The 27805-nt window shown below is 36.0% G+C and overlaps 1 protein-coding gene across 1 annotated transcript; it reads left to right on the top strand.

Moving 5' to 3' along the window:
• Nucleotides 1-21175: 21175 nt before the first annotated feature.
• Nucleotides 21176-27507, top strand: LOC114398097 (membrane steroid-binding protein 2-like). The gene is made up of 2 exons (XM_028360243.1): nt 21176-21682; nt 26757-27507. Exons 1-2 carry the CDS (start codon nt 21363-21365, stop codon nt 27037-27039), a joined length of 603 nt encoding a protein of 200 aa, XP_028216044.1. The 5' UTR covers nt 21176-21362; the 3' UTR covers nt 27040-27507.
• The last annotated feature ends 298 nt before the right edge of the window (nt 27508-27805 follow it).

The following is a 27805-nucleotide window of genomic DNA, read 5'->3' as shown; positions in this document are numbered from 1 at the left end:
TAGAAAGGCACTCTTAACATCCATTTGATTAAAGTTTAAAATTCATTATGGATGCATATGCCAAAAGCATTCTAATGGCTTCTAATCTTGCAACAGGAGCATATGTTTCTTCATAGTCCTATTCCCTCTCTTGATTATACCTTTTGCTACTAACCTGGCTTTATTTCTAATATTATACCATGTTCATCTAATTTATTTCTAAAACCATTTTGTTCCTATAAGGATAATTTTCAGGTTTTTCTACTAATTTCCACACATTGTTTCTTTCAAATTGGTTTAGTTCTTCTTGCATGGCAATGATCCATTATCATCTACTATGGCTTCTTTTATATTTTTATAGTTCAATCATAGATACAAAGCCATATTATTGCATAAATCTTTAAGAGAGTGTCTAGTTGTTACCCCTTTTGAGATATCACCAATAATGTTGTCAGAGGGGATGATCTCTAAGTTTTCCATTCTCTGGGAGTGCATCATTGGATTTGCCTTCTTCTGGAGGATCTTCATGTTTCCTTTTGTCATTTCCTTGTGAATCTTGTTCATGGAATGTTCATATGCTCTAAAGAATCTGCCAATGTCATCTAGCATATTCTTTGTTGACAATATTATGCATTAGATTCATCAAAGGTACATGAATGGATTCCTCTATATTCATAGTTCTCTTATTATATTATTCTTATATGCTTTGCTTTGTAAAGAATATCCAAGAAAAATGCCTTCATCAGATTTTGCATCGAATTTTCCTAGATTATCTTTACCATTATTAAGTACAAAGCACTTGCAACCAAAAACATGTAGATGAGAAATATTAGGTTTCTACCGTTAAATAACTCATATGGGGTTTTTCTTTAAAATAGGTCTTATCAAGGCTCTCATTCATATGTAACTGCAGTATTGACAGCTTCAGCCCAAAAATACTTTGGAAGCAGAAGTATCATTTAATAAAGTTCTTGCAATTTCTTCCAATGACCTTTTTTCCTCTCAACGACCTCCATTTTGTTGAGGGTTTCTTGGTGCAGAAAAAATTATGTTCAATACCATGTTCATCACAAATAATTCAAAATCTTTATTTCAAATCACCCCATGATCACTTCTAATGGATGCAATCTTGAGATTTTCCTTGTTTTGTATGACTTTAGCAAGTTTCCTAAATACTTGAATGAATCACTTTTATGTGTAATAAATAATGTCCAAGTATATCTAGAAAATCATCAACTATAACTAAAGCATAGTAATTTCCTCCAAAACTCATGGTTCTAGATGGACCAAATAGATCCATATGCAATAACTGTAATGGTCGAGTGGTTGAAACAACATTTTTAGATTTAATGAGACTCTTGTTTGTTTGCCCTTTGACATGCATCCGCATAGTTTTATCTTTTCAAATTTCAATTTAGGCAAACCAACTACTAAATCTTTGAAATTAATTTATTTAAGTGATCCATGTTTATGTGAGCAATTCTTTTATGCCATAACCATGGTCATCATCTTTACTAGAAAGCAATGATTTTTTCTTGTTTTATGCTTAAGTCTATCATGTAAACATTATTGACTCTATGTCCTACATGCTTTATATTAATGTCATGGTATGTTCTATAAGACATTTCTGAAGAATCAAATGATACTAGATAGCCTTTGACATAGTTGACTAACGCTAAGCAGGCTGTGCTTAAGGCCTTCAACAAGTAGAACATTTTCAATGGAGTTTGAGAAATTTGTACCTATTTTACCCACTCCAAGAATTCTACCTTTGTTGTTGTCACCATATGTTACATGCCCGCTTTTCTTTGGAGATACTGTGTAAAATTTGATGCATCTCCAGTCATATGTTTGAGCAATCCGCTATCTATGTACCACTTCTTTCTCAAAGATACCTGCATAATCAAGTTTTTGACTTAGGTACCCAAATTTTATGGTGTCCTTGCATGTTAGTATAAACTGAGGATCCTTTTGGGACCCATATCATTTATGTTACTGTAATTTTTCTTGAAGTAGCAAGTTGATATGCCATGTCTCTTTCTTCACAGTAAAAACAAGTGATAGAATTAGAATTACATTTTGTGTGGAAGTGAAAACGTTTTTATGAACCTTTTGTAGTTTTAGATTTATCCCTAGTCCATTTTTATTAGACACATATCTTTGTTTACTTAATATAACATCTAAATTATTTCTAATATATGAAAATTTTTGCAAGGAATTTTTTAACTCTTTAATTTCTTTTTACATATTTATCACAACAACTACAAGAATCTTTTATTTTCTTGTCATTAATAGTGGAGATATTAACTTTTTCATTGTTTTTAGAGATTGAGACTTCATTTCTAAGAGATCTAATTCTTTGTTTAATTTTGAAAATTTCATTTTCTTAAATTTGAAATTGTTTTCTTTGATGATGAAACTAATTTTGCAAGTTTAATTGATTCTTTATGCAAATCAGCAAATGCATCTTGCAATTCATCAAAGAAATAGATAAGTTGTTTGAAGATGTTACCTCTTCATCACTTTCGTAACTTTTGCCATAAGGCAAAGATTTATCTCTTCATTTTCAGAATCATCAGAGGATTCCAAATCATTTTCAATCCCATGTGATGTATGCTTTCTTTAGTTTCTTCTCACTATGATTTTTCTTTTCAGATTTTTCCCATCTTTTCTTGAAGATGGGACAATCAACCCTCAGATGTCCAGGTTGATTGCATTCAAAGCATTTGAGTAGAGAGAGATGAATTTTCTGTCCTTCTCTTTGATTTAAAATTTGGTCGCCTCTGATTTCCTCTTACTTTAAAAAATTTGTTGAATCTTTTTACAAAGAAACTTAGATCATCATCATCATCTGCATCATTATCCTGATCACTTTCTTCTTGAATTGGAGGATGATGCTTTAAGAGCAATTCCTTTCTTTTTCTTGTCATTTTCTTCATTTTGGTGCAATCTCAATAGTTCCATCTCGTGTTCCTGCAAACTTACCAAATAAAGTGGGCAAGAGACATGTTAGACAAATCTCTTGATTCAGAAATAGCCGTTACTTTGGGTTGCCATTCTCTACTTAAACATCTTAGCACCTTGTTTATAAGATCTTCATTTTTGAAATTCTTTGCCTAAGGCTGCTAGATGATTTACTATATGTGTAAATTCTCTTTGCATACTCTGAATATTTTCATTTGCATTCATTCGAAATAATTCATACTCATGAGTTAGTGCATTATCCTAGATCTTTTAACATCTGTAGTTCCTTCATGTGTTAATCGAAGAGTGTCCCACATTTCCTTAGCACTCTACAATTTGAAACTCTGAAATATTCATCCATTCCTAGGGCAGATGTTATTATGTTTTTTGGCTTTTAGGTTGTATTGTATCGTTTTCTATCCTCTCAAACCATCTCATCTCTCAGGTTTTTCTATGGTTATGCTTTCACTTGATGAACTACCATCTATTGAAACTCTTTCTACTGTGGTGGGTATATAGAGCGCCTATTTCATGGCTTCCCAGATATTTAGATCTATTGCTCGATAAAAATTTGCATTCGGGTTTTCCAGTAGTGGTAACCCTCACCATTAAAGATTGGAGGTCTTTGATAGAATTCCCTTCTGGAAATAAGGAATTTGCTGAGGCCATCTTTTTCTTGAAGCTTCTAAACTTTGTACAAGAATGAAGCTCTGTACCACTTGTTAGACAAGTGGCCTCAGATATCTTAAGAAGGGGGGGTTGAATTAAGATATTCCAAACTGTTTCCCCTAATTAAAAATCTATTTCACTTTTTTACTCAAGTTATGAATTCCCTTAATGACAATCTTCTTAAATATTAATTCAAATGAAGCAACTTGAATATGAATATAAAGCAATAATAAATAAAGGAGATTAAGGGAAGAAGAATGCAAACTCAGTTTTATACTGGTTCGGCCACACCTTGTGCCAACGTCCAGTCCCCAAGCAACCCGCTTGAGAGTTCCATATCTTGTAAATTCCTTTTACAAGTTCTAAACACACAAGGACAATCCTTCCTTTGTGTTTAGAGATCCTTTACAACAAGAGACTCACAGTCTCTTAATCCCTTAGAGAATGAGAAGAAGAAGAGGAACAAATCTCTCTAGAAAGAGATGGATTTTACAGATTGAGCACTCAATTATCCTTAAATGAATTGCAATTGAATTGGCCAAGATTCTTAAGAGGAAAATGAATTTGCTCTTTGAGAGGATAAACACTTTGTTGTTCTGAAAATCTCTGACAATTTCGTGTTTAAGTCACATATATATAGACCATTGGTGGTCATGAGTAAAGCCTTTGAAAAGTTGTGACTCTTGAAATTATTTTTTTGAAATTCCTGTCTGGTAACGATTACGTAATTGTGTATCGATTACAGCTTTTAAATTTGAATTAAAACGTTTACAACTGCTGGTAATCGATTACCAAAATTGTGTAATCGATTACACAGTCTAAATTTCGAATTCAAATTTTTATAGCTGTTATAAAACGTATTTGGCCACTGGTAATCGATTACATCCTCTGGTAATCGATTACCAGAGAGTAAAACCTTTGAGAAAACATTTATTTTAAATCACTTGCCAAACCTTTGCTAATTCAATTAGGATTCCCTTCCTAATATTCTAGTGATCATCTTGATGTTGTGACTTGTAATCTTGAAGTATTGTCTTGAATTTAATCTTGAAAAGCCCATTTGCATCATTGCAACACATCATCATGATCATCATCAAAACATCAAAGCCAATTGCATCTACAATCTCCCTTTTTTGATGATGACAATACAATACCTGAAATCAAGATTCAAGCAAGCAACAAACAATTGTAATATAGATAAAAACGTGCATCCGTTTACTCCCCCTATATTCGGAATACATGATCACTTGATTTCTAAGTTGTTAAGCTTTTTCTTAAGCTTTTGCTACCAACTTTTCTCCTCCCTTTGCAACATCAAAAAGACCAAAAACTCGGAAATCAACCAGTTATAACAATGGAGTAGCAAGATATAGTATCAGAGTATTAAATACAATAAGCCAAACTCATAAACAAGAAATAATCAAACCAGAATCAAATAACAAAAATGTCAACAATCACAAACATCCAAGACTGAAATTTTAAAAACACAAGATAAATAAGCAAAGTACTTAGCATAATAATGTAATTCTAAGAAACTAAAAGCCAAAATACACGGCTTATAAAAGATAAATATATCAGAACTAAAATCTAAGAACGGAGGTGGTGGTGGAAGATCGAAACTCTGACGAATGTATCCGCATCCTCTTCAAGCTGTGTAAGAAGAATGTCCATACGGCAAAGCGTGAATCTAACGAGTCGAAGCGGTCACCAACATACGAACGAAGACCCCGTAATTCGGAGAGGACTTCATTCATGAGTGCGGAACTTCACGTTGAGGAGGAGGTGAAGGAGTACGTTCATCTGAGGAGGAGTGCATCCTTCTTCAGCCATTGTCCATTCGATCTTTACGATACCCAAAGGAGGTCACTGCACAGCACCACACAAAGGAACGCTGATGACATGAACAAAGGTTTATCATCAAGCGGATTGAATGAAAATGACGCCAAAAACAGAGTAATCCAAAATGGTGGATAAGGAAGAGGTTGCATTGGCCCGTAATGCCTTATGCATTCGGTTACCCGAACCAAATGGGCCCAGTCGATCTGACGACCGGTTAGAAAAGCCCACATAAGATATCAAAATCCTCCTCAAGGCTTGTGCTAAATTGAAGACCGAGGAAGCAAAATTCTAACAATGATATAATGCATGATGCGATTATCAAAAGTTAATGACCCGGCCAACAATCTGGTCATTTCAGCTTGATCATTGCAGACCATGCGACGAGCATCATGACTCGATAATCGAATTTCCAGTCATCAACAATGGTGCCCTCAAAAGGTGCACCTTGACTGGGTAAATGAGTCAAGAAAAGAAAAGTGACTGATCAATGACCATAAAGTACCATACGCAAATCCTCAGACATAATAATACCATCCTGAATTTTTAAATTGCAGTAGAAGACCTTTACAAGTTCAGGATAATATGCAATTTAAATGACATGAATCAACAAGACCAGAAATTTTGAAACACTGATAGCAATCAAACGTTTCATCATTAAAGAACTCTACGTCTAGGTATTTAGGGTCTAAGATTATTCTCAGAAGAAAAACTGAGAAAGGTTACCGTAGACGTTGATCATCGGATGAAAACAATGTTGATATCTTGGAGATGACAAAGAGGAGGAATAGGTGCTGTGGTGCTCCGGATGGGCCGTGACGGCGATGGGCAAGCAGCGGTAGCGGTGGAGGATGATCCCTTTCTCTTCTTTGATGGCTCTGCCATTTGATGAAGTTTTTCTGGATTTTGATCGTGAAGTGAAAGAGGAGTGAAAAGAGGAAGATTGGCTTTACGGACGTGATTTGGTGAAGAATTGAGTGAGAATCGAAGGTTTGAAGTTCTAGGTATGGGAGGAAAAACGTGGAGGAAGCTTTGGCTGCGCAGCAGCTCTGATTTCGTGAGTATTTTATAGAAGATGACGCATTGTAATCGATTACAGGTATTGGTAATCGATTACAGGCCCAATAAGCCTTCTGGTAATCGATTACAGGATGTTGTAAATCGATTACAGGCTGCCTGTTATGTGTAATCGATTACACTGGATGGTAATCGATTACCAGAGCCTATCTAGGCTAGTTTCTAAGAGAATATCTATATTTATGCTCAAATACATCCTATATGACTAATTTTCACTACTAATACACTAAATTCAATCATTCAATACTATATACACAAGAAATCATAAATTCTATCATAAAAACAAGAATTCAAACAAGATCAAACAAAATAATCTACAATCAAAGGTAAAAAGTAAATCAACCATCATCAACCAATCAAAACCAATCAATTCCTATTTTTCTAATCTCTTACATCTAAGAGACCTAATTTCTCTTCTAATAGAGAAAAACACTTCCTTGGGGAGAGGTTGTGAAAATATCAGCAAGTTGATTCTTAGTATCAACAAATTCTAATACACAATCTCCCTTTAAGACATGATCTCTAAGAAAGTGGTGTCTAATCTCTATATGTTTATGTTCTTGAATGTTGAACTGGTTTTTGGATAGATTATGGCACTAGTATTATCACACTTAATAGGTATGCGATCAAGAATGATGCCATAGTCAGATAATTGTTGCTTCATCCATAAAATTTGTGCACAACAAATACCGGCAGAGATATACTCCGCTTCAGCAGTAGATAAAGCAACACTGTTTTGTTTCTTACTATGCCATGAGAACAAGAGCCGATCCAATAAATTGACAAGTTCCACTTGTACTTTTTCTATCAGTTTTTAGATCCGGCAAAAATCAGAATCAGAATATCCTATTAAGTTACATGTTGAATTCTTAGGATACCATAATCCTAAATTGATTGTTCCTAATAGATATCTCATGATTTCTTTTTACTGCACTTAGATGTGATTGTTTGGGGTTGGATTGAAACCTAGCACACATGCATATACTAAACATAATATCAGGTTACTAGCCAGATAAATAAAGAAGAGATCGATCATTACCTCGATATTGTTTTATGTCTATAGACTGACCAGATTCATCTTTAACCTAGTAACAATTAGTGCTCATCGCGTGTAGACATTGTTTTGCACTAATCCATCCAAATCTTTTGATCAATTCCTTGCAGTATTTGATTGATTGATGAATATTACCTTCTTGAGTTTGCTTGATTTGTAAATCCCAGAAAGTACTTTAGTTCTCCCATCATTGACATTTCAAATTCACTTTGCATATCAAGGGAACTCCTTGCACAATGAATCATTAGTGGATCCAAAAATTATATCATCAACATATATTTGAACCAACAAAATATCATTATCTTTTCTCTTTATGAATAATGTGGTATCCCACTTACCTCTGGAGAATTCTTTTTCAGAAGAAAATTACTTAATCGTTCATACCATGCCTAGGGCTTGTTCGAACCATAAAGAGCCTTTTGTAATTTATAAACATGTTTGGTTTATCATAAATTTCAAAAAACGGGATCTTGAGGAGGAGTGCATCCTTCTTCAGCCATTGTCCATTCCGATCTTTACGATACCCAAAGGAGGTCACTGCACCAGCACCAATTGCAAAGGAACGCTTGACTTGAACAAAGGGTTCATCATCAAGCGGAATTTGAAAATGACCGCAAAAACAGAGTAATCAAATGTGGATAAGGAAGAGGTGCATTGGCCCGTAATGCCTTATGCATTCGGTACCGAACCAAATGGGCCCAGTCCGATCTGACGACCGGTTAGAAAAGCCCACATAAGAATCAAATCCTCCTCAAGGCTTGTGCTAATTTGAAGACCGAGGAAGCAAATTCTAACAATGATATAATGCATGATGCGATTATCAAAAGTTAATGACCCGGCCAACAATCTACCGTCATTTCAGCTTGATCATTGCAGACCATGCGACGAGCATCATGACTCGAATAATCGAATTTCCAGTCATCAACAATGGTGCCCTCAAAAGGTGCACCTTGACTGGGTAAATGAGTCAAAGAAAAGAAAAGTGACTGATCAATGACCATAGAAGTACCATGCACCTCAGACATAATAATACCATCCTGAATTTTTAAATTGCAGTAGAAGACCTTTACAAGTTCAGGATAATATGGCAATTTAAATGACATGAAATCAACAAGACCAGAAATTTTGAAACACTTGATAGCAATCAAACGTTTCATCATTAAAGAACTCTACGTCTAGGTATTAGGGTCTAAGATTATTCTAGAAGAAAACTGAGAAAGGTACCGTAGACGTTGATCATCGGATGAAAACAATGTTGATGATCTTGGAGATGACAAAGAAGGAGGAATAGGTGCTGTGGGTGCTCCGGATGGGCCGTGACGGCGATGGGCAGCAGCGGTAGCGGTGGAGGATGATCCCTTTCTCTTCTTTGATGGCTCTGCCATTTGATGAAGTTTTTCTGGATTTTGATCGGTGGAAGTGAAAGAGGAGTGAAAAAGAGGAAGATTGGGCTTTACGGGACGTGATTTGGTGAAGAATTGAGTGAGAATCGAAGGTTTGAAGTTCTAGGTATGGAGGAAAAACGTGGAGGAAGCTTTGGCTGCGCAGCAGCTCTGATTTCGTGAGTATTTATAGAAGATGACGCATTGTAATCGATTACAGGTATTGGTAATCGATTACAGGCCCAATAAGCCTTCTGGTAATCGATTACAGGATGTTGTAATCGATTACAGGCTGCCTGTTCATGTGTAATCGATTACACTGGATGGTAATCGATTACCAGAGCCTATCCTAGGCTAGTTTCTAAGAGAATATCTATATTTATGCTCAAATACATCCTATATGACTAATTTTCACTACTAATACACTAAATTCAATCATTCAATTACTATATACACAAGAAATCATAAATTCTATCATAAAAACAAGAATTCAAACAAGATCAAACAAAATAATCTACAATCAAAAGGTAAAAAGTAAATCAACCAATCAATCAACCAATCAATCAACCAATCAATTCCTATTTTTCTAAATCTCTTACATCTAAGAGACCTAATTCTCTTCTAATAGAGAAAAACACTTCCTTGGGGAGAGGTTTAGTGAAAATATCAGCAAGTTGATTCTTAGTATCAACAAATTCTAATACACAATCTCCCTTTAAGACATGATCTCTAAGAAAGTGGTGTCTAATCTCTATATGTTTAGTTCTTGAATGTTGAACTGGGTTTTTGGATAGATTTATGGCACTAGTATTATCACACTTAATAGGTATGCGATCAAGAATGATGCCATAGTCAGATAATTGTTGCTTCATCCATAAAATTTGTGCACAACAACTACCGGCAGAGATATACTCCGCTTCAGCAGTAGATAAAGCAACACTGTTTTGTTTCTTACTATGCCATGAGACAAGAGCCGATCCAATAAATTGACAAGTTCCACTTGTACTTTTTCTATCAGTTTTAGATCCGGCAAAATCAGAATCAGAATATCCTATTAAGTTACATGTTGAATTCTTAGGATACCATAATCCTAAATTGATTGTTCCTAATAGATATCTCATGATTCTTTTTACTGCACTTAGATGTGATTGTTTGGGGTTGGATTGAAACCTAGCACACATGCATATACTAAACATAATATCAGGTCTACTAGCAGATAAATAAAGAAGAGATCCGATCATACCTCGATATTGTTTTATGTCTATAGACTGACCAGATTCATCTTTACCTAAGTAACAATTAGTGCTCATCGGTGTAGACATGTGTTTTGCACTATCCATCCCAAATCTTTTGATCAATTCCTTGCAGTATTTGGATTGATTGATGAATATACCTTCTTGAGTTTGCTTGATTTGTAATCCCAGAAAGTACTTTAGTTCTCCCATCATTGACATTTCAAATTCACTTTGCATATCAAGGGAAAACTCCTTGCACAATGAATCATTAGTGGATCCAAAAATTATATCATCAACATATATTTGAACCAACAAAATATCATTATGCTTTCTCTTTATGAATAATGTGGTATCCACTTTACCTCTGGAGAATTCTTTTTCAAGAAGAAAATTACTTAATCGTTCATACCATGCCCTAGGGGCTTGTTTCGAACCATAAAGAGCCTTTTGTAATTTATAAACATGGTTTGGTTTATCAGAAATTTCAAAACCAGGGGGTTGTTCAACATATACCTCTTCTTGAATTAAGCCATTTAGAAAGGCACTCTTAACATCCATTTGATAAAGTTTGAAGTTCATTATGGATGCATATGCCAAAAGCATTCTAATGGCTTCTAATCTTGCAACAGGAGCATATGTTTCTTCATAGTCTATTACCTCTTCTTGATTATACCCTTTTGCTACTAACCTGGCTTTATTTCTAATGATTATACCATGTTCATCTAATTTATTTCTAAAAACCCATTTTGTTCCTATGATAGGATAATTTTCAGGTTTTTCTACTAATTTCCACACATTGTTTCTTTCAAATTGGTTTAGTTCTTCTTGCATGGCAATGATCCAATTATCATCTACTATGGCTTCTTTTATATTTTTAGGTTCAATCATAGATACAAAAGCCATATTATTGCATAAATCTTTAAGAGAGTGTCTAGTTGTTACCCCTTTTGAGATATCACCAATAATGTTGTCGAGGGGATGATCTCTTGAAGTTTTCCATTCTCTTGGGAGTGCATCATTGGATTTGCCTTCTTCTGGAGGATCTTCATAGTTTCCTTTGTCATTTCCTTTGGAATCTTGTTCATGAATGTTCATATGTTCTAAAGAATCTGCAATGTCATCTAGCATATTCTTTGTTGACAATATAGCATTAGATTCATCAAAGGTAACATGAATGGATTCCTCTATATTCATAGTTCTCTTATTATATATTCTATATGCTTTGCTTTGTAAAGAATATCCAAGAAAAATGCCTTCATCAGATTTTGCATCGAATTTTCCTAGATTATCTTTACCATTATTAAGTACAAAGCACTTACAACCAAAAACATGTAGATGAGAAATATTAGGTTTTCTACCGTTAAATAACTCATATGGGGTTTTCTTTAAAATAGGTCTTATCAAGGCTCTATTCATAATGTAACATGCAGTATTGACAGCTTCAGCCCAAAAATACTTTGGAAGAGAAGTATCATTTAATAAAGTTCTTGCAATTTCTTCCAATGACCTATTTTTCCTCTCAACAACTCCATTTTGTTGAGGGGTTCTTGGTGCAGAAAAATTATGTTCAATACCATGTTCATCACAAAATAATTCAAAATCTTTATTTTCAAATTCACCCCCATGATCACTTCTAATGGATGCAATCTTGAGATTTTTCTTGTTTTGTATGACTTTAGCAAGTTTCCTAAATACTTGGAATGAATCACTTTTATGTGTAATAAATAATGTCCAAGTATATCTAGAAAAATCATCAACTATAACTAAAGCATAGTAATTTCCTCCAAAACTCATGGTTCTAGATGGACCAAATAGATCCATATGCAATAACTGTAATGGTCGAGTGGTTGAAACAACATTTTTAGATTTAAATGAGACTCTTGTTTGTTTGCCCTTTTGACATGCATCGCATAGTTTATCTTTTTCAAATTTCAATTTAGGCAAACCAACTACTAAATCTTTTGAAATTAATTTATTTAAGTGATCCATGTTTATGTGAGCAATTCTTTTATGCCATAACCATGGATCATCATCTTTACTAAGAAAGCAATGATTGTTTTCTTGTTTTATGCTTAAGTCTATCATGTAAACATTATTGACTCTATGTCCTACATGCTTTATATTAATGTCATGCGTATGTTCTATAAGACATTTCTGAGAATCAAATGATACTAGATAGCCTTTGTCACATAGTTGACTAACGCTAAGCAGGCTGTGCTTAAGGCCTTCAACAAGTAGAACATTTTCAATGGAGTTTGAAGAATTTGTACCTATTTTACCCACTCCAAGAATTCTACCTTTGTTGTTGTCACCATATGTTACATGCCCGCTTTTCTTTGGAGATATGTGTGTAAAATTTGATGCATCTCCAGTCATATGTTTTGAGCATCCGCTATCTATGTACCACTTCTTTCTCAAAGATACCTGCATAATCAAGTTTTTGACTTAGGTACCCAAATTTTATTGGGTCCTTGCATGTTAGTATAAACTGAGGATCCTTTTGGGACCCATATCATTTTAATGTTACTGTAATTTTTCTTGAAGTAGCAAGTTGATATGCCATGTCCTCTTCTTCCATAGTAAAAACAAGTGATAGAATTAGAATTACATTTTTGTGTGGAAGTGAAAACGTTTTTATGAACCTTTTGTAGTTTTTCAGATTTATACCCTAGTCCATTTTTATTAGACACATATCTTTGTTTACTTAATATAACATCTAAATTATTTCTACTATATGAAAATTTTGCAAGAGAATTTTTTAACTCTTTAATTTCTTTTACATATTTATCACAACAACTACAAGAATCTGTTATTTTCTTGTCATTAATAGTGGAGATATTAACTTTTTCATTTGTTTTAGAGATTGAAACTTCATTTCTAAGAAGATCTAATTCTTTGTTTAATTTTGAAATTTCATTTTCTAAATTTGAAATTGTTTTCTTTGATGATGAAACTAATTTTGCAAGTTTAATTGATTCTTTATGCAAATCAGCAAATGCATCTTGCAATTCATCAAAGGAAATAGATAAGTTGTTTGAAGATGTTACCTCTTCATCACTTTCGTAACTTTTTGCCATAAGGCAAAGATTTATCTCTTCATTTTCAGAATCATCAGAGGATTCCAAATCATTTTCATCCCATGTGATGTATGCTTTCTTTAGTTTCTTCTCACTATGATTTTTCTTTTCAGATTTTTCCATCTTTTTCTTGAAGATGGGACAATCAACCCTCAGATGTCCAGGTTGATTGCATTCAAAGCATTTTAGAGTAGAGGATGAATTTTCTGTCCTTCTCTTTGATTTAAAATTTGGTCGCCTCTGATTTCCTCTTACTTTAATAAATTTGTTGAATCTTTTTACAAAGAGACTTAGATCATCATCATCATCTGCATCATTATCCTGATCACTTTCTTCTTGAATTGAGGATGATGCTTTAAGAGCAATTCCTTTCTTTTTCTTGTCATTTTCTTCATTTTGGTGCAATCTCAATAGTTCCATCTCGTGTTCCTGCAACTTACCAAATAAAGTGGCAAGAGACATGTTAGACAAATCTCTTGATTCAGAAATAGCCGTTACTTTGGGTTGCCATTCTCTACTTAAACATCTTAGCACCTTGTTTATAAGATCTTCATTTTGAAATTCTTTGCCTAAGGCTGCTAGATGATTTACTATATGTGTAAATCTCTTTTGCATACTCTGAATATTTTCATTTGCATTCATTCGAAATAATTCATACTCATGAGTTAGTGCATTTATCCTAGATCTTTTAACATCTGTAGTTCCTTCATGTGTTAATCGAAGAGTGTCCCACATTTCCTTAGCACTCTTACAATTTGAAACTCTGAAATATTCATCCATTCCTAGGGCAGATGTTATTATGTTTTTGGCTTTTAGGTTGTATTGTACTCGTTTTCTATCCTCTTCAGACCATCTATCTCTAGGTTTTTCTATGGTTATGCTTTCACTTGATGAACTACCATCTATTGAAACTCTTTCTACTGTGGTGGGTATATAAGGCCCTATTTCTATGGCTTCCCAGATATTTAGATCTATTGCCTCGATAAAAATTTGCATTCGGGTTTTCCAGTAGTGGTAACCCTCTCCATTAAAGATTGGAGGTCTGTTGATAGAATTTCCTTCTGGAAATAAGGAATTTGCTGAGGCCATCTTTTTCTTGAAGCTTCTAAACTTTGTACAAGAATGAAGCTCTGATACCACTTGTTAGACAAGTGGCCTCAGATATCTTAAGAAGGGGGGGTTGAATTAAGATATTCCAAACTGTTTCCCCTAATTAAAAATCTATTTTACTTTTTACTCAAGTTATGAATTCCCTTAATGACAATCTTCTTAAATATTAATTCAAATGAAGCAACTTGAATATGAATATAAAGCAATAATAAATAAAGGAGATTAAGGGAAGAGAAAATGCAAACTCAGTTTTATACTGGTTCGGCCACACCCTTGTGCCTACGTCCAGTCCCCAAGCAACCCGCTTGAGAGTTCCACTATCTTGTAAATTCCTTTTACAAGTTCTAAACACACAAGGACAATCCTTCCTTTGTGTTTAGAGATCCTTTACAACAAGAGACTCACAGTCTCTTAATCCCTTAGAGAATGAGAAGAAGAAGAGGAACAAATCTCTCTAGAAAGAGATGGATTTTACAGATTGAGCACTCAATTAATTCCTTAATGAATTGCAATTGAATTGGCCAAGGAATTCTTAAGAGGATAAAATGAAATTGCTCTTTGAGAGGATAAACACTTTGTTGTTCTGAAAATCTCTTGACAATTTCGTGTTTAAGTCACATATATATAGACCATTGGTGGTCATGAGTAAAGCCTTTGAAAAGTTGTGACTCTTGAAATTATTTTTCTGAAATTCCTGTCTGGTAATCGATTACAGTAATTGTGTAATCGATTACAGCTTTTAAAATTTGAATTAAAACGTTTACTAACTGCTGGTAATCGATTACCAAAATTGTGTAATCGATTACACAGTCTAAAATTTCGAATTCAAATTTTTATAGCTGTTATAAAACGTATTTGGCCACTGGTAATCGATTACATCCTCTGGTAATCGATTACCAGAGAGTAAAACCTTTGAGAAACACTTTTTATTTTAAATCACTTGGCCAAACCTTTGCTAATTCAATTAGGAATTCCCTTCCTAATATTCTAGTGATCATCTTGATGTTGTGACTTGTAATCTTGAAGTATTGTCTTGAATTTTAATCTTGAAAAGCCCATTTGCATCAATTGCAACACATCATCATGATCATCATCAAAACATCAAAGCCAATTGCATCTACATCTGATTCTGTTTCAGTTGATAAAAGACCTGAATGGGAGAAGCTTGACTATTAACTATGTGCCGTGTTATGGCAATCAGTTGAGTCGGATATCTTGGAGATCCTCCGATCATTTAAATCTTGTCGCTCTTTTTGGAAGAAAGCCCAGGAAATCTTTGCCAATGATATCCAAAGCTTGTTTGATGCAACCATGAAAGTTACAGCCCTCAAGAAAACCAATCATGACATGATCGCTCATGTGGGTAAGGCTTGGGCTGCCGTGGAAGAACTGAGAAAGTTCCTTGTAGTTGATTCATTGTAAGAAGTGAATAGGAAGCTTGACAAGTTCTACATGATTCTTATTTTGAGGAGCTTACATTCAGACTTTGATCATGTGTGTGATCAAGTACTTGCTGGGGACTAGATTCCATCAATGGATTCCCTCATCACTAGACTTCTCCGCGTGCCTCATTTATTGAAGGATGAGAACCCTACTGATGGAGTGGAGATGTCATCCATGGTTGCGTCTCGAGGGAGAGGAAGCGGCCGCAACAGTAGAGGAGATCGCAGTGGAAGGGGTGGACGTCCTCATTGCACCTATTGCAAGAGGATAGGTCACACCCAAGAGACTTGCTATTCATTACATGGGTTTCCTGACAAGGTCGCACAAGTTTCTAAATCAGAGAAAGCAGAGACCAGATTCTCTGATGAGGAGTATTAGGAGTATTTGAAGCTCAAATCCGAGAAGCCCAGCAATCAAGCACAACCCTCATCCGTACCATGTTTTTCAGCAGCATGTATCTCTCAATCCATTGAAGGTCACAGCCCTTGGATACTCGACTCAGGTGCCTCTGATCATATTTCTGGTAATAAGTCCTCCTTCTCATCCTTTTCTCTTCCAAAAATTCCTCACCTCGTTACTGTAGCTAATGGCTCCAAGGTAGCTTCTCAAGGAAGTGGTCAAGTTTCATTGTCTCCCTCTTTAAAATTAAATTCTGTTTTATTTCTTCCCCAGTGTCCCTATAATCTAATCTCATTAAGTCAATTAACTTGTTCGTTAAATTGTTCAGTAACCTTTATTGCCAATTCTTTTGTTATTCAGGAACATGTGACAGGGCGACTGATTGGAGAAGGACATGAATCATGAGGGCTTTATTACTTGGAATCCAGTCCACTTGGGTCTTGTTTTGCTATCTCGAGACCCAAACTTTTGCATGATCGTCTGGGTCACCGAAGTTTACCAAAATTGAAGATTATGGTTCCTAGTCTTAAGAATCTTCGAGTCTTAGATTGTGAGTCTTGTCAACTAGGAAAACATGTCAGGTCGTCATTTCCTCAAACTGTACAAAGATGTGACTTGGCTTTTTCTACCATTCATTCTGATATTTGGGGACCAAGTCGAGTCACATCTTTTGGTTTTCGATATTTTGTAACCTTTATTGATGAATTCTCCAGATGTACTAGGGTTTATTTAATGAAAGACAAATCTGAACTTTTGCCTATATTCGTGTCATTCTACAATGAGATTGAGAATCAATTTGGAAAAACAATCAAAATTTTCAGAAGTGATAATGCTAAAGAGTATTTCTCTCATGATCTTTCTTCTTTTTTGTCTTCCAAAGGTATTATACATCAGTTCACATGTCCACACACACCACAACAAAATGGTATAGCAGAAAGGAAGAATCGACATCTTCTTGAAACTGCACATTCCCTAATGCTAAATTTGAATGTTCCTACACATCATTGGGGAGATGCGGTGCTTACTGCTTGTTTCCTAATCAATAGGATGCCCTCTTCTTCTCTTGAAAACCAAATCCCTCACTCAATTGTCTTTCCTCATGATCCATTATTTCATGTCTCTTCTAAAGTGTTTGGTTGTACCTGCTTTGTCCATGATTTGTCTCCTGGTTTAGACAAACTTTCTGCAAGGTCAGTCAAATGTGTTTTTTTGGGTTATTCTCGTCTTCAAAATGGTTACAAATGCTACTCTCCCACCATGAGACAGTACTATATGTCTGCAGATGTCACCTTTTTTGAAGACACACCCTTCTTCTCATCCTCCGTGGACCACTCTTCGTCTCTCCAGGAGGTTCTTCCTATCTCTTCTCCTTGTCCTCTAGATAACTCAGACCATAATGTCTGTGTTGTCCCATCTCCCTCACCAAATTCACCTGAAGTTATCTCTCCACCTATGGTTACCGATCCACCCAGGACAAGGCAGATTGGATCTCCAGTACCTGAAGCCTCTCCTTGTGATCCTCGTTCTTCTTCAACCAGTCCTCCACTCGTGGATCCTTCCTCGTCTTCCACTTCTCCTTCTCATTCTGACTCACATTGGCCCATTGCCATCAGGAAAGGTACTCGCTCTACTCGCAATCCTCATCCTATTTATAATTTCTTAAGTTATCACCGTTTGTCTCCTTCATATAGTTTTTTTGTTTTCTCCTTGTCTTCCCTTACTGTTCCTTCCACTGTTCATGAGGCACTTGATCATCCTGGCTGGAGACAAGCTATGGTTGATGAAATGCAGGCTCTTGAAAATAATGGTACTTGGGAGCTCGTTCCTCTCCCTCCTGGTAAGACGACTATGGGTTGCAGATGGGTCTACACTATTAAAGTTGGACCCAATGGTAAGGTTGATCGGCTTAAGGCTCGCTTGGTAGCTAAGGGCTACACACAGGTATATGGCATTGATTACTGTGATACTTTCTCTCCTGTAGCCAAGCTCACCACCGTTTGTTTGTTTCTTTCTATGGCGGCCATCCGTCACTGGCCCCTTCATCAGCTTGATATTAAGAATGCCTTCCTCCACAGTGATCTTGAGGAGGATATTTATATGGAGCAACCACCTGGGTTTGTTGCTCAGGGGGAGTATGACCTTGTGTGTAAGCTTCGTCGATCTCTTTATGGGTTGAAACAATCTCCTCGAGCATGGTTTGGTAAATTTAGTCATGTTGTTCTAATGTTTGGACTAAAACGAAGTGAAGCTGATCACTCTGTATTTTACTATCATACATTTCCCAGAAAATGTGTCTATCTAATGGTCTATGTTGATGATATAGTGATTATAGGGAATGATACTACTAAGATTGCCCAGCTGAAAGAGCACTTATTGACCAAAGATGTGGGATCTTTGAAGTATTTCCTTGGTATTGAAGTGGCTCAATCAGGAGATGGTATTGTGATTTCTCAGAGGAAGTATGCTCTTGATATTTTAGAAGAAACAGGTATGCAGAACTGTAGACCTATTGAAAGCCCTATGGATCCTAATCTGAAGCTCATGGCAGATCAAAGTGAAGCTTATCCTGACCCTGAGAGATATAAGAGGCTTGTGGGAAAACTCATTTACCTTACCATCACTAGACCTGATATCTCCTTTGCTGTGGGAGTGGTTAGCCAATTTATGCAGAATCCTCATTTGGACCATTGGAATGTTGTCATGCGTATTCTGAGGTATGTTAAGAAAGCTACTGGACAAGGGTTGTTGTATGAAGACAAGGGTAGTACGCAACTATCAGGATATTGTGATGTTGATTGGGTTGGATGTCCCATGGATAGGAGATCTACATCAGGTTATTGTGTCTTCATTGGAGGAAATCTAATCTCTTGGAAAAGTAAGAAACAAACTGTTGTCGCTCGGTCCAGTGCAGAAGCTGAGTATCGATCTATGGCTATGGTTACATGTGAGCTCATGTGGATCAAACAATTTCTTCAAGAATTAAGGTTTTGTGAAGAGTTGCAAATGAAGTTGTATTGTGATAATCAGGTTGCTCTTTATATTGCCTCAAACCCAGTCTTCCATGAGAGGACCAAGCATATAGAGATTGATTGTCATTTCATTTGAGAGAAGCTTCTGTCCAAGGAGATTGTCACTGAGTTCATTGGTTCTAATGATAAGCCAGCGGATATTTTGACTAAGTCCTTAAGAGGACCCAAAATTTAGACTATATGTACCAAGCTTGGTGCATATGATTTATATGCTCCAACTTGAGGGGGAGTGTTGAATATCCCTATAGTTTAGCCATGTTTGGTAACTTAGTTGGTAGCCTTCTTCAGAAGGCAACAATGCATTGTCACTGTCATAGCCTCTCTCCCCCCTCTCTCTCTCTCTCTCTCTCTTTTGTACTCTCTACATATATGTACCATTTTGAATTCAAGAAATAAGAGAAAAGCTTTTTACTTTTTTACTCTGGTCCTTCAACTCCTTTATAGTCGCTTACAAACTGTTCGATAAAAATTCTCCATTTCTGTTTATAAATGAATAAATGTAGGAACCAAATTAAATCATATTTTTGAATTTGACCTAGGTTAATCCTGTGCTATAGAATTCCCTAGTATATTTGTTTTCATAACGATTCAACATTTGTTATCAAGGCACGCCTCCATGCGCACTTTGGTTACATCTGGCACCACTTTTTGTTGTTAGATGAGCCCCAAATACCATCGATCATTGTAGAGGAACACACCACATATCACGTTCCTTTTGAACATACTCCTCAATGCAACATCAACCATGTTATTTCCTACAATGCTTACTTTGGATTCAAGCGGTCGAGCAACCCACTGCGATTCTGGCAACAATTCTTCGGACATGATGCTAATGGGTGGGCCACTAGATCTACTTTCTGTCAGATATGACTGTTAATGTTTGCGAGGAAGTGAGAGATTTTAGCAACGATGAGGATCTCACGCCATCTGAGATTGCTTTCTACTAGGATGCCTACAGTGAAAAGATATCTGAGGGAGATGTGGTTTCATCCGACGAGGAATGAGATTACTTGGAAGATAAGAGTGACCCTTATGAAGATATGACTTCGTCGTGGTAACTTGTGGGTCTTAGGTAGTGACTGCTCTAAGTATATGATTGTTTTCCCTTTTTGATGTATATGTGTGTTCCTTCTTTTCTAGAGAAAAAAAATATTAAAATATTTTTATCAACTTAAAAATAGAAATTAAATTTAATGATGTGCATTTCATAATATTTATTATTTAAAACGTTTTTAAAGTAATATTTCAGTAAAAATAATTGAGGTGTTACAACTTCTATGACTGTCCACTCCCATATATTATAGGCACGTTCTTTCTCCCTTATGTCATGCTATCATTGACTTATCTCTTGATCTTTTGGTAATATTTGCTGACCTCTTTTCAAAATTAATTTATATTTTTTCACCAAAATACAAATTATCAAGAAATTTGAATATTAAGCGAAAAAAATATCTATGACCCTTTATCTTTAGGCATCTTTTGGCTAACAGTCTAACTTCGGCTTTAACAAGAATTTTTTAATGTTAATGACCCCCTATAAAGTAGGGGATTTTTTTATTCGTTTAAATATTTTTATTTTAATTTTAGTCTCTGAATTTTTTTTATATTGACTACATCAAATTAGTTGATGACATATTTAAATATAATTTTTTTAAAAAAAATACATATTGTCATGTTAAATTTTTTGATAACGTGATAAATTAATAAATCGTTAATTAAATATTATTATTTTATTACTTGGTAACAAAGATTAAAATTAAAAAATTTAAATATTAAAGGACTAAAATAATAAAACAATTAATTTGAGTGAATAATTATTTATAATTTTTTTTCTTAAGATAAGTATACACCTAAAAAATAAGAAAAATGTCCCATATAAAATAATGAGCTGGAAAAGTTATCATCACATGTCCATTTCTCATTCATCCACGATTTGTACTGATACCCTTCCTAATTCAAAAGAACCGACGAATATAGCACCCAAAACGAGCAAACCCAGTGTTAGGTGCCTGCCATTTCAATTTCACCTACCCACGCCCCCTACTATTCCTTATTTTTTTTTTTTCAGAAGCCAACAAGGCCAAGCGCTGAGAGAAAAAGGTTCAGAAATGGGTTTATACACGAGCGTGATGGAAGAGATAAGTTTTTACACAGGGCTATCTCCCGCTGCGTTTTTCACCATTTTGGCTATGATGGTCGTCGTTTACAGAACCGTGAGCGGCATGTTTGTGTCCCCCGAAGACTACAACAAGCCCCCCGTCGTTTCGGCCCGAGCCAATTCCCGGTTAGACGAGTCCGAGCCGCCGCGCGAACCGGTCCAATTGGGCGAAATAACGGACCGGGAATTGCGAGCCTACGATGGCTCCGACCCCAGCAAACCCCTCCTGATGGCAATCAAAGGCCAGATCTATGACGTGTCCAATGGCAGGTACTCCGCATTTAGTTATATTTGCATTTTTACTAAATGTTCACTTGATTTCTAAGTAATTTATAATCTTGATTATTATTGGATATATAGTTAGCTGATCATCACGTGAAACTAGGGACTAAGATTACAGCTTACTTGAAATAAATAGGTTAAACACATAATTTAGTTCTGGTTAGAGCATCATTAGTTGCTTAGCAAATTTTTACAGTTGGAGCAGGCTCATTGCTTGAGTGAGTTGCTTATATAAGCAATCGTTACTTAATTCATTCTTTACCAATTAAATAACCATTTTTCAATTACAAAATTTAATGTGACTCAAGTTAAACACCCACTCTAACAAACTTAATTCATTCTTACCAATTAAATAACCATTTTTCAATTACTGAAATAAATTTTTATGTAAAGTTTTTAAATCTATTTGATATTGTAGGACTCATAAATTTTAGATAAACAATTCATTTAAGTAATCATGCATTGTAGATACTCTTAATGTAACAAATTTTCAATTTTGTCTCTATATGCAAACCCTAATTATTAATTCAGTTTCTATACATGCAAATGTTTCCAATTTGGTCTCATGATGCCGTCTATAATGGTCCTACATTGACTGTTAGAATCTGTTTGTATACAAAGCTAGAAGTCCTTTTGAGAGCTTCTCTATTGAAAAAAACTTTATATTTTTAGTAGAGAAGCTCTGAAAAACATTTATTGCTTGTATCCAAACAGGCCTTTAATTCCTTTCTATGAAGCACCGACACCGACATGGACACCGGACACGACACGGACATGAACATGTGAATACCTGTAATGTCCAAAATATAGAACGTAGTACGGGTGTCGTGTCGGTGTCGGACACTGACACGGACGCATGTCGGACACCGGACACGGCAAGGGGCTGGAGTGTCCGTGCTTCATAGATTTACTTTGACTTCTTAATCTGGTACTTGTATATGTAGCGCATTCTTAATATAGTGCCTACACAGGTAAGAATGTGCTACATGTACAACAACAACAACAACAACAACGCCTTATCCCACTAGGTGGGGTCGGCTACATGGATCAACTTCCGCCATAATGTTCTATCAAGTACCATACTTCTATCCAAATCATTAAGTTCGAGATTCTTCTTGATAACCTCTCTTATAGTCTTTTTGGGTCTTCCTCTGCCTCGAATTGTTTGCCTTCTCTCCATCTGGTCTACTCTCCTCACTACAGAGTCTACCAGTCTTCTCTCTACATGCCCAAACCACCTAAGTCTATTTTCCACCATCTTCTCTACAATAGGCGCTACTTCAACCCTCTCTCTAATAGCTCCGTTTCTAATTTTATCCTGTCGAGTCTTACCACACATCCACCGCAACATCCTCATCTCCGCTACACCTACTTTAGTCTCATGTTGGCTCTTGACCGCCCAACATTCTGTTCCGTACAAAATCGCCGGTCTTACCGCAGTCCGATAAAACTTTCCCTTTAGCTTGATCGGTACCTTTGCATCACATAACACCCCCGATGCTTTTCTCCATTTCATCCATCCTGCTTGAATGCGATGATTCACATCCCCTTCAATTTCTCCATCATCCTGTATTACAGACCCAAGATATTTAAACCGTGTGACTTGAGGGATAATATGGTCTCCTATTTTCACCTCTGAGTTAGATACCCTCCTACTTTTGTTGAACTTACATTCCATATACTCTGATTTGCTTCTGCTTAGGCGAAAGCCATGTGTTTCTAGAGCTCGTCTCCAAGTTTCCAACCTCTCATTCAACTCCTCCCTCGACTCTCCAAGGAGGACTATGTCATCTGCAAAAAGCATGCATCTCGGCGCTATCTCTTGGATTTGTTCCGTGAGGACATCCAGAATTAAGGTAAAAAGGTAGGGGCTAAGGGTTGACCCTTGATGCAAACCAATTGTGATGGGAAAATCGTCTGACTCTCCACCCTGTGTCCTAACACTAGTCGATACCCTATCATACATATCTTGGATAACTCGAATATATGCAACCCTAACCCCTTTCATCTCTAGAGCTTTCCACAAAATCTCTCTAGGCACTCTATCATACGCTTTCTTCAAGTCAATAAAAATCAAGTGCAAGTCTTGTTGGTCCATGCGATATTGCTCCATCACCCGCCGTAATAAATAAATCGCTTCCATGGTCGACCTTCCCGGCATGAAACCAAATTGATTCTCAGTAACTTGAGTCTCCTTTCTTAATCTCCGTTCGATCACTCTTTCCCATAATTTCATGGTATGACTCATGAGCTTGATTCCCCTATAATTTACACAATTTTGTATATCCCCCTTGTTCTTATAGATTGGCACTAACGTGCTTCTCCTCCATTCCTCCGGCATGCGTTTTGACCTCATAATTTCATTAAAGAGTTTGGTGAGCCACTCAAGACCTCTATCTCCAAGAGTTTTCCACATTTCAATAGGTATGTTGTCTGGTCCCACCGCCTTACCGTTACTCATTCTTTTCAACGCTTCCTTTACTTCCTGTTTCTGAATCCGACGATAATACTTATAGTTCCGGTCCTCTTCTCTTGTGTCTAGACTGCTAGAGTCATATCCATATCCATCATTAAATAAGTTGTGGAAATACACCTTCCACCTTTCCTTGATATCTTTTTCATGCACTAAGACTTTGCCTTCTTCATCCTTAACACACTTTACGTGATCCAAATCTCTAGTCTTCCTCTCTCTACCCTTAGCAAGCCTATATATAGATCTTTCTCCGTCCCTGGTTCCTAGAGCTTGGTATAGTCCGTCAAAAGCTTGGGCTCTTGCCTCACTCACCGCCTTTTTGGTTTCATTTCTAGCTATCTTATACATATCCCAAGTTTCAGAATTTCTACACCTAGACCACTCCTTGAAACACTCCTTTTTTACTCTAACTTTGCTCTGAACACTTTCATTCCACCACCACGATTCTTTACCCCTAGGTCTAAAACCTCTAGATTCACCCAACGTCTCTTTAGCCACTTTAATAATCTCTTGGGACGTCTTGTTCCACATATCATTTGCACTTCCTTGTGATTGTCCACACCATCCCTCCCATATCTTTTGTTGGAAGATTCCTTGTTTCTCACCCTTCAAGTGCCACCATTTGATCCTTGGTGCTACCATAGGACTTCTTCTCTTTGCCCTATCTCTAATTCTTACATCCATAACCAAAACTCTATGTTGTGTAGTCAAGCTCTCTCCCGGGATAACTTTACAGTTCAAGCAATACTTCCTATCAGACTTCCTGATAAGGAAGAAATCTATCTGAGAACATGTCCCTTCACTTTTGTAAGTGATAAGATGTCCCTCTCTTTTCTTAAACCATGTATTGGCTATAGAAAGATTCAAAGCCTCCGAAAACTCCAAGATGGATTTACCCTCCCCATTCATCTCCCCTAGGCCAAAACCCCCATGCACCCCCTCAAAACCTCTATCCACGCTACCTACATGTCCATTGAGATCCCCTCCTAAGAAAACTTTCTCTCCTTGGGGTATATCCTGAAGTACCCCTTCTAGATCCTCCCAAAATTTTACCTTAAAGTGTTCTGCTAACCCAACCTGAGGTGCGTACCCACTAATAACATTAAAGGTGTCCTGTCCCACTACCAATTTTAAGGCTATGATACGATCTCCTACTCTTCTTACATCTACGACATCCTTCTTCCACTCCTTGTCCACAATAATCCCTACCCCATTTCTTGATCTGATTTTTCCCGTATACCACAGCTTAAATCCCGAGTTGTCTAATTCTTTCGCTTTTTCACCTGTCCACTTAGTTTCTTGTAGGCACATAAAATTGATCTTCCTCACCATAACATCCACTATTTCCATAGATTTTCCAGTAAGTGTGCTACATGTAGAGGGGCCAAATTAAGAATGCTTAAGTGAGTTAACAGTCAACGTAGGTAGGATTGTTAGAGACTGTCATGACTGCAGGGACTAAGCTGGTAACGACACATAGTATTTGATTTAATAAGTTTTTATATATATGAATCAAAGTAAGTGCATGTTTGGATTAAAGTTTGGGTTAAACTTAAGTTTGCAAATTGAATTTGGGGTTAAACTTAAGTATCCCAAGTTTTATTTCTCCAAAACTAAGTTTTAAGACAAAATTACTCTCTTACATTAACATACTTTTGGGGTTACCAAACATGACTTCAAACTTATTTTACCCTCAAACATACTTTTGAAATACTCCTACCGGATATCCAAACATACCCAAGAATTTGCAACAGATATAAGAACTAAATTGCATGTTTAACTAAATATATATATGGACGATAAAGATTATTAATGTATATAGCATACTGAGAGCATATGTTGAGACTGAGAACAAGTAAGAGGAGCTAATCTTGTCATGACAGTAATACATAAATGATTAATGTTGGTTTTACGTAAATTCAGTTTTGACTTCTATTTATGATTGTATGGTCAAAATTTGTTCAATTCATAGAGCATTCTCTCACCTAAATATATTCCTTATATGCTGGAATACAAGTTTATGAAGTGAAATAAACTAAGCTTGATTAATCTATATTGATTTTATTAATATGATATGCATAATCTATTTGGTTGTGTTTGAGAATAGCACTTCAAACTCTTGCTTGATAGTTAATATAAATAATATACCTTCTACACGAGCACACTCAGTTTGGCATACCAGATTAGCAGTGACATGTTCTTATACTGATTATAGAAATCTGTAAATTTGATTAGTTGTTGAGCTTTTGTGCCCAAGTGATCTCAACTTGAATTAAAAAATGATCTAGCATTCTTAATCTGCCATCAATTTTTGTGACACACTTAGCATTTTATAATCTAATACTTTTGTGGATGATTTATTAATTCAAGTTTGGAGCACCTGTTTGAGTTGAAGTCACTCTGGTTGTGCCAAAATTTAGTTTGATTCATTAGTAAAACTAAAGAGATGGTTACTTCTTGTCATCTTGTGCTGCATTTCACTCACCTCTTCAATCCCATACATATTTAGTATGTGCTTTCTTGGAATGAGTCCTAAGAAACCCTCAACTAGCTGACACTGACAGACTTTACTTGATTATATATATTCAGGAATTTTTATGGTCCCGGAGGACCATATGCAATGTTTGCAGGAAAGGAATGTAGCAGAGCCCTTGCACTCCTGTCTTTTAAACCTGATGACATTAATGGGAACCTCGAAGGTTTAGGTGAGGAAGAGCTTACAATTTTAGAGGACTGGGAATTTAAATTCATAGAAAAGTATCCGAAAGTTGGCCAGCTCATTGCAGAACAAAGAACTCGGCAAAATGAGTTCAAAGAACAAACTCAAGACAATTTGGACAACCCTAATGAATGCAAGGAGGAAGAAAAATAGTAACCATTATATTGTATAGGTTACAACCGAGGGATTTTGTAGGGCTACTGAATCACTGATAGTTTCGAAGTACTGCTTGGTAAGTATGAATACACATAGCAATGCATATTGTCCAATAGATGGTGGTCATTATTTCAACATAAGCCTCTTGCAATTGATAAAATACATGTTGTATTCGGCCATTGTTTACACATCCCCCAAATCCATATATGTAACTGGATACCGAAAACGTTCTCTTTCCCTCTGCTCATGTAGAAAATGAAATCTAGTTATAGCTTGTTGTACTCATACTGTTCTGCTTACGTAATTACCTCTTTTTGGTGTTTTTAGTCAAACTTGGCATGAAAGATAGAGTTGTTTAATGTTGGCTATACTCTACATATTTTGGTGTTTATTGTTGTCTTCTTAGCAAAGTGTAAAACACACCCCTCTTTTCGGCTCTTTTCTTTAAGGAAGTGTTTATTTCAAGGTGTATTATTATATTCTCAAGAATATTATTTCTGGATAAATTTAAAAATAAATTTAATTAAATTTAATATTTGTAATAATATATTTCAAATCAGAAGCTAACATTCACCAGGGAAGGTATAGATTGACCGGTGGGGGGCTATTCTAATTTATCTCTAGTAAGGGGCTATTGTGAATTTGTGATCTAGAATGAGTCTTGAGAAAGAAGTATGGCATCAGCTTATTACAGTTTGATCAATTCTGATGGCATGGTTTCTGACCCTATCTATCAACTAGTTTGGAGTTGGAGGGGCCCCGA

The sequence above is a fragment of the Glycine soja genome, chromosome 19 (assembly GCF_004193775.1).
Source record: "Glycine soja cultivar W05 chromosome 19, ASM419377v2, whole genome shotgun sequence".
In the NCBI taxonomy this organism is placed as follows: Eukaryota; Viridiplantae; Streptophyta; class Magnoliopsida; order Fabales; family Fabaceae; genus Glycine; species Glycine soja.
The sequence above is the reverse complement of the archived record's forward strand: the minus strand, read 5'-3'. Positions and strand labels throughout refer to the sequence as shown.

Coding starts and splice junctions, on each gene's coding strand:
- LOC114398097 (XM_028360243.1), top strand. CDS start 21,363: ATGGGTTTATACACGAGCGTGATGGAAGAGATAAGTTTTTACACAGGG. Junction 21,683..26,756: donor TATGACGTGTCCAATGGCAG/GTACTCCGCATT, acceptor ATATATATTCAG/GAATTTTTATGGTCCCGGAG.